Source organism: Odontesthes bonariensis, chromosome 2, assembly GCF_027942865.1.
Source record: "Odontesthes bonariensis isolate fOdoBon6 chromosome 2, fOdoBon6.hap1, whole genome shotgun sequence".
Taxonomy (NCBI): domain Eukaryota; kingdom Metazoa; phylum Chordata; class Actinopteri; order Atheriniformes; family Atherinopsidae; genus Odontesthes; species Odontesthes bonariensis.
In genome coordinates, this window is record NC_134507.1 from 10,064,497 (window position 1) to 10,073,177 (window position 8,681).

Below are 8,681 nucleotides of genomic sequence, written 5' to 3' on the forward strand. Positions count from 1 at the left end.
CACAAGGTGTTGCCATTGAGCGCTATATGGATGGTTGCTTGCCATTTGGATTTAAATGTCTTAAGTGCTGCTGTAAAAGAGCCCATTGTGCATGTGATTATGGTCTTTACAGGAAACACCAGGAACTTTAAGATTAAATCTTCACGATCGGAGTAGATAAATGCCCATTGATGTTACCTAAAAAAAAAAAAAAGATCAGGTGCTGTTTCAGGGTTACTCATTTCTCTTGCCTCCAGTCTGACAGCTTGTCAGCAGACGAAAGCTTTAACTTGCTGAACCAATTGTCTGGAGGTTTCCTGCTGGGTTTTCTGTAAAAATAGAGCCGCTCAGCTTCATGTAAAGAAAACCTTTGGTCCAGTCGGCTTTTAGTTACCTGACACTGGGATGCTTAAATGATAGGAGATGTGAAATGGCATAATTGTGTAGACAGCTAATTGACAGAATGTAATCTGCGTGTGTATGTGAGATCTGATGTCATGAGAACCATCAGAGGCAACAGGGAGGAAATGACAGAATACAGTACCATCGCATGCTCCAACTGAGTCAAGGACAGTTCAGTGTTTCCAGATGTTCCCTCATCTCTTGTCTCGCTGCTTTACTGCCTGTACTTTTCATGAACTGGATACCTTCTGAGAGGATTCAAACAGATCATTGCTCAACACTGTTTTATGTTGCAGTTACCAGTTTGGATTGAATAATATTCTAAAACGTTTTTATCTGAAAGGAAATTGATGGGAAAGCCTGATTGAGCTTCAGAAAATAATTTATTAAGACAGGTTACAGATACAGTTTATGAACATGGGTAAGACCAAAAAATACAAAAATACTCCTAATCTCCCCTTGTACTTCAAGTATTGGTTCAAGTGAAATGGAAACAGTCCTCAGAGTCTGTCACACCAGTACTCCGATTTTTCAATGTGCGATGGCATATCAATGTGGAAGATCTCTGGAGGAGTCTGAGGAGAGCTATTGACCCCTGAGTCGCTGTCAGGATTGGACAGCTTCAGCTTTCCGGCTTCGTGTTTCTCCTCCAGCTTTTGGACAGGAAGCGATGCAGATGGGGGCGGGGTCTCGGCCTTAGGTTTGAGATTTTTAAAGTGTTGCAGACGCACCACTTCCCTGTTCTCTCTTGTGCAAGGCAGTAAGACAGAGATGTCCTTGCGGAATTTGGAGCTCATACCGAAGTATATTATTGGGTTGTAGAAACTGGCAGACTTGGCAAAGAGACGAGTGATGATGCTGGTTGTGCCGGGCATATGGAAGCCCCAGGCTGACCACATAGACAACACTGCATATGGCGACCAGGCCATGATAAAAGCAGTGCAGATTACAATGGAAATCTAGAGAGGGACATGAGGAAACAATTGTCAGGACTGGAGGAATGTGCTCGGAGGTTTATTGCTCATTGAGGGAAGTGTTAAGTAGAGCCTCAACAAGTCTCATTTTACTTATGCAGAAAAATGTTTCAGATATACAAAAGAGCTCAGAAAGAAACTTGATTATTTAATTTTGGCCTACCCGTGTGGCATCTCTCTCCACCTTCCTTTGGCGAGCAGAGAGGAAGCCATCAGCTGACATGGCATTTGTGCCTTTCACTGTGTTGATAATAGAGATGTAGGAGAACAGCATGATCATCACAGGGATGAAAAAGCAAAAGATGAGGATGGAGATGATGTACGACTTGTAAATTGTGGAGTAGTTGGCTTTGGACCAGTCCACTTCACAGGTGCCATAACCTCGATCTAAGAAATGTGACATAAAAAAGTCACTCAGTGTTGATATTTGTGAAATATTATGATATTCTGTTCGTACTGCTGAATAGAAATGACCTGTGTAGCTGCCCCATCCCAGCAGTGGAGCAACAGACCAAAACAATGCTCCAGTCCAAATGAGGATCAGTGATATGGCGATTGTGTTGATGCTGATGCAGTGAGCTACAAAAACACACGGCAAAGAAAAGCGACAGTTATGGAACTGATAGTGGGATTGTTAAATGTTAGGACTTTGGCAAACACAGAACAGAAAAACTGAGAGGCTTTAAATGAGATTCTTGTCTTGCTATGAATGTCAATATTTTCTGCCATTTGTCGAACAATGAGGTCTTTTCTTATATTAACAGCCTTTGCAAACATCTGAGACTGAAAAGGACCTCTGTTGACAAAGTACACATAGTTTTGTATTCAGGGGAAGAAAAAAAAGCAGTTCTGTTTCTAAGCAGTGCTCAAATGTCTTATGTCAATATTCAATGCTACACTTCCAAGTGAGTTACAATGACCAAGGATTGCCAAGATACAGTGCCTCTGTTGCTATTGGCAACTGACTACCAACCCATCTAGCTGGTCTAACTCTCCTTTGATAGCCCTTTGTATTGCTTAACTTTCTTTATCTAGCTCCATATCATTTGTTTGCAGCTGCTGTGCTCTGGCACTTAATAAAGTTGGATATATCCCACACTCACCGCTAATTTTCATGGTTCAACCACTAATGTAAAAAAAAAAAACACACAGGTTTATAAAGACTCTGTTTTATGAACAACCGCAAACACCGTAAAATCAGAGGCAGTTGCTCAACCTAATTTCCATGTAATTAAGACATTCTTCAGCATCAGTTACAGCACCAAAAAAAGAAAATGTCACCTCAAATTGACTTAATAACATGCTAGAGAAATGAAAATGGAGCTGCTGGAGACAAGTGGTGGTTATTTCCACAGCTGAAGTCAGTATTTAGGTTTCATTAGCTGAAAAACACACTTTTCTGTCAGATAAGACCTGCTGGAATGTGAGGGAGGCAGCCACGCTGGTATGAAGCTTTCTTTGTGTTTCCTCACTTCAGTTTGGGAGGTTAGTTCTGACCTTTTTGTGGGTGGCATCCCTTGATGTATCTGGTGACGCTGATAACTGTCAAGGTGTTGATGCTAACAAGGCCGAAAAGCAAGGTGAGGAAGCCGTCTACCTGGAAGAGAGACAGAGGGAGGTGATGGGTGATAGATCAAATTGTATCTTTGAAATTTCTTTAGAGTAATCGCTGAGGCCTCAATACATGAATCTGCTGAGTTTCTTTCACTTTGAATTTCATCAAATAGAGATCATACAGTTGAGGAGCTCCTCTTGCCTTTTGACTAACATTTCCCTGGCTGCAGGTTATCAAACTTACAGGATCAGCAATAGGAAATTAAAATGTGAACTTCCAATAGATTTTATCTTGATGTATTCAGGAAAACACTTAAATGACGGCTGAATCCAGTTGCGAACAAATCTTTTTTGGCTGGCCATTGTTTGAGACTGATTATCTTTTAAATCCAGCCTCTCTTAAGGGGAATTATGTTACTATGTTTCAGTCTGGCTCCAACTGTGCGACACCCTGCACCCTGCAGAGCCACTTCCAGGTGACATAGCTCATTTAAGGTCCCTTACTGATGACATTCTTGATCTTCCTTAGTCCTAATCCTATTACTGTCGGTCATCACTTTTTTTACACTCACATTTACAAGGTTACAAGACTTACCAGCATTAATACAAGTAAGATTTTGATTCAGCGCTGATTTTTGTAAAATTTCTGTTGATATAAGAACTTAGACCCAGATAAATCAACAGGTTGGCATCCTAAAATGTTGTGATTTCATCATCCCAACTCATCTTACTGTGTAGTGTTTCAGCTACATCTCTGTTTTGGTGCAAAAGATGGCATGAGGATGCATTTTGGTTGACAGGACAAGCATCAGTAAATGAATTATGTCAACTCAGAGGGTTTTAGTACACCATGTAAGGTTTCATTAGGCTCAGTCCCACTGACTCATGTCCTGGGGAGAAAAACAGAAGGATCAGACCTAGCTTGAAACTCTTCATGTCCCATCATGCTCCATGCAGTAATCTGTTTTTCACACGCATGTCTTCTTCACCTTTCTGTTTCTCTCCTCCTCGCTTCCTTTCACCTCTTAGTTGCTCCCCTTATTTATCTCTGATGTTACCTGTCTCAGCCAAACTCTCAGGGGAAGGTAAAGTATAAAGCAACTAACTTTTTTTCCAATATGTCTCCTTCACCTGTGATTGAATGCGCAAAAGATGAGATCATACCAGCGGCTGTGGTTCGGCCTAATAGCAGCACAAAGTGACTGAAGGTCCACTCAGACTCTGGAGTTTCAGCTTCTCTGATTGAAAATGTATTTGGTTACAGCAACTTGTTTTTGTATGATTTCTAAGAGAGTTTACTCATTCCTTCACAGATATCACATTTGCTTCCAAAGCTAGCCTTGAGCAAGAAAAACACCCTGGATGAATTCCAAGCTAAAGTATGACAGCTATTTAATATCCAGCTGAGGCTGTGAGAGGAGACAAACATCAAAACGAATAGAGCTTTTCAGAACTGTTACCCAAAAACTAACCTTTTTAATTCAATCATAATAGAGTATCTACAAACTAATAGCCCAAATACAGCAACATAAGAGAACATGATTAAAATGCACAATAGATTTCCACCTGGGAGCTCTGAGTTGTTCAGAGTTCATTTGGTTCTTGACATACTGAGTTTCACCCATTTAAAGGCCTCCACCATTGTAATCTTATTACAGATTTAACCTCCAGCCCACATGGTTACTAGAATAATCCCTTGCACATACTCAGTGACACACATACTCACTTCATTGTACGACGTCTATAGTTTCTTTTAAAGTACTTCATTAAATGAGACTGCCCAAAGAGAGAAAATACATACACATGCGGTTTTTACAACTGTGCACAACACCTCAACACAATTTCAAACTAAAATTGAATAATACTGCATTTTGTATCCCTATTCGGTGGAAAAATGCTACAGTGTGGAGAATAGTTTATATTGAACTCTTTCAAATTAAATGTGGTCTTGGTGTGAATTTTACCTGACAGGTCCAGATCCAGGTGATCAAATACTTATCATCCTTTAAGATATTGAATATTTCCAGGATTCCTCTGGAGTAGCCAAACACTGAAATGCTGGCATCAGAGATGGCAAGGTTCAAAGTGAAGAAATCGGTTGGTTGAAGTAAGGCCCGCTGCCTGTACAGGACAAATATCACTAAACTGTTTCCAAACCACGACAGCCATCCTGCAGAGAGAAACCGACAGTGTGTTTAGCAAGAGTTAGGTAGTGTACATTATTCCCTGTATATTTAGGTTAGTAGACTTTGGTATTGTGTGGTATAGTAAAGGATCAATTGTGGACTAAATTACTAATTCATCATAGAATAGGTTGGAATGTCACAATGTCCACCATGCTACATCTTTGTATGTGCTATAGATTTACTTACAGTGCAGTATACAGAAAGGGCAGCGAAAAATCTTTGGGATTTTATAATTGGTCAAATTTGGAATATATTTAGTGTAAATAAGTGCAGAAACTGTCAGATGATTGTCAGATGGTGTAGCATAGTAACACAACATCACTGTAGAGTCAGCATTATGTGGCAGAGTAAAGGAGAACAGAGTAAATGTGTGACATCTTCATTCTAATATTTCAGTATAGGAATTGAAATGATCTGTATGAAGGAGTTTTTTTTTTGCAGTGCTGACTTATAAAAAGCTGAATGAGTGTGAAACTCACTAGAGATGTTTAATTAATTTGTAATAGTTCTCAAATGCCAAACAAAACAGCAAAATAGGTATTCCCTGTGAATATTTAGCCACAGCTCTTTTTAGTACTGCAGGAAACTAGTCTGTATGATGGCTGACTTACCCAGCACTAACAGGTAGATTCCAATGATGGTTTCACCTTGTTCAGACAGGGGAGGGTCTGTATGCAGAGTGCTGAGGTTATTATTCCTCCATGGAATATTCACCACCCTCAGAGGAAAAGCCTTCAGCGTTATTTCCATGGCTTGAATTGATGCTTCCACATTAATTCTTCCTGTCCTCCACAACAGCTCTGCTCTCTTCTGCTTTCTGGAGACACTGCAGTCTTAAACCAGTACGGGGATGACTGGTCAATTCATTCTAAATCCAGCTTAGACACAGTCACTAATACCTGACTGTTCACTGTTCAAATGACTGCAGGTGTAATCCTATCTATTTCTTAACAACTAAGAAGATAGAGATTTTGGGTAGACATCCTACCCAATAAGGAAATGTTCTGTCAGCTTGTCCATTGATTATGAAGGGTTTCATTTAGTCTGAATCAGGCAGAGTCTTAAGACTAATCTCGGGTCTTCAGCAGATTGCAAACACACAACAGTGCTGAAAATGGATGAAATCCCAGAGCACTTACTCCAAATTTTCTGTTACTTGTTGATGACTAATTTTGTTGCTGTGGTCTGTCAAGTTATCCACCAAGGACATGTCCAACTTTCAGTGTGTTACTAATATTTTGTTACATATTGAGCATATCAGAAAGTTCCAGTGACATCAGTCACTCCTAAAGTCACTCCTCTTCTTTATTTAAAGACATGTTCATCATTACTTTATTGCTGTCCACCAGAATAGAGCAGAAATCAGTATGAAGGTGTAAATGATGATAATCTTTTATGGTCTTTCATACTTCTATGACATCATCTGTAAGCTTATACTATCTGTGATGTCAAAAACAATTCTAGATAATGCTATTTCTCTGTAAACTTGTTACTCTATCCTGTTTCAGTGAACATATCTTTTTATCTTAACAAGTTTTTATCCATATATTATCCATATGTTTTACTGGGGGCTTAAAAACGTCCCGAGTCCAGACTGACGTCATTTGGATGAGAGTCCTTATATCAAAGTATGGCGTTTTATTGTGTTGCAAGTGCAGCAAAGAAAAAAGGCACGATTCAAGATTGCACAGCCCTAGTTTTACTAGGCAGAGTAATATGAAGGCATTTCCAACAGCCTGTCACGCAGCTGATAGTGTTCATGTTGAACATGTTGTACAGTATGTGGTCTGGCAACAATTTACATTGTGACAATTGAAAAACTCTTTTTATTTGAAGCAGAACCCCTTCAAAAGTTTCTATGAATTTTCCAGACAGGTTTTACTTTCACAAAACACTTCCATTTATAAAAAGGGCATAGAGGTGATCAGGTTAGTCCTAAAACTGTGACTGCATTTTGACATATCATATAAGATATAATCATATAAGCAGATTAATAATAATGGGCGCTTTGCCAAATTCAGTGTGTTCTGATGTCAGTGTTAGAGCATCTGGCACTTCAAGGGTGTGTCTAACAATATGACTTATTGTAATACAATGTGAAACAATCCCTTTGTGGCTTGTTGGGGGTTTTTACAAACAGATTCTGGTCCAGTGTTATTGATTAAAATGTTTTAAAAGTTACAATTGCACCACATCTCCCCTCCTCCACTCTTTACAGTTAGGTTCTCTGTGGCGGCGCACCTACCCAAGGGGTAACCTGAACCACCGCCCATAGCATGCATTTAGCTCACAGTGTGCACCTTGTTTTTCTCCTCTGGCTGCCCCAGAGCAGCTCTGCTGGCCCTCAGGATGTGGAGGCAAGCGTGCTGCGTGTACTGCCAGATGCCTTGCTGCTTCCGAGTCCCCCTCATCAAATCCTTTCTTTGAGTCAGGAGAGAAGGACAGACAGAGCTGTGCAGAGAGTGAAACTCTGACCCAAACTGTGACCCATCCAGCAGCAAACACTGAACCCAGTCTTTGCTCACTCACGCCTCCAACCAAAAGACGCCACATGATACAGCTTTAGCCTCAGTTATTACCAAGAAGGCAGCCCACAGCAACGCAGAGGTGTTGTGAAGCTGCTGTGGTATAGACTCTGGTTAAAGCAGATAATGTGATAATGATCGGGGAGGCATCGTGCGGCAACCTCACACCTGACAGGGCTTGGTAATACGGTGCAGCACCTAAAGCAGCTAAGATTGGCAACCTCTCACAGTGAAAGTGAGGAGATTAGAATGTATGGCAACAAGCAAGTGGTGCACGCCATGCCGTCAATGTCAAGGACAGCTGCTACTGAGATTACACTACTGCTAAGTGAAGAGGTCAAAGGCTAAGGAAAACCCTGCATACAGGTGCGAAGTACAACAAAACATCTGTTAACAGCTGACATGAGACAAGTGTGTGAAGGCAGGATATTCTACAGGTGTGCAAACATTTGTGCTCTGTTTTCGAAAAACTGCCCACTTAAACATATTTACATATAAGGCTTACAGAGTTAAGCACAAAGCAGTGGCTCAACTGTTAACAGGTCAAGATAAGCCTAACTCCTGCTTGCATGCTTTGGCACGTGTGCAAGTGCACATGTGTAGCTGGGCAATCACAGCACAGTCACAGTGTGCCACTGTATCATTAGGCTCATGATGATTACTCAAGTAAAGCCTGGGACGTGAGGGTAAAACTCACAATTTTCCAAATGGAAAATCACAGACATACTATTGTGAAAGTGTGCGTTAAAGTCTACAAGTCTGTCTGAGGGTAACAAAGTCTCTCTTCACAGAGGACATAGACCAAGTCAAAATACCATTGCAGGATTTGCAAAAAAAGAAAAAAAAGGTCCACACACTTTTCTCTCTCTGTCACTAATCGAGAGACACAGGGACTGCTTGTATGAAGGGTCCACACAGTATTGAGTTAAATGGCCTGTCTGTCATTTGGGAAGTCAGTCTGCATGATATTTGAAGCTATACATTTTAGTAGTCACAACTACTTAAAGATTTTAACAAACATAATCCAGAGCTCCAGCAGAGGGGATGAGTAACAAAGGAGG

The 8,681-nt window shown here is 40.6% G+C and overlaps 1 protein-coding gene across 1 annotated transcript; it reads right to left on the bottom strand.

The window, feature by feature from the left end:
- Positions 1-881: 881 nt before the first annotated feature.
- LOC142399283 (opsin-5-like) lies at positions 882-5,845 on the bottom strand. The gene is made up of 6 exons (XM_075483871.1): positions 5,707-5,845; positions 4,874-5,079; positions 2,853-2,952; positions 1,830-1,934; positions 1,519-1,742; positions 882-1,340 (listed from the first exon to the last, which is right to left on the bottom strand). The coding sequence occupies exons 1-6, from the start codon at positions 5,843-5,845 to the stop codon at positions 882-884; spliced, it is 1,233 nt and encodes a 410-aa protein (XP_075339986.1).
- Positions 5,846-8,681: the final 2,836 nt, after the last annotated feature.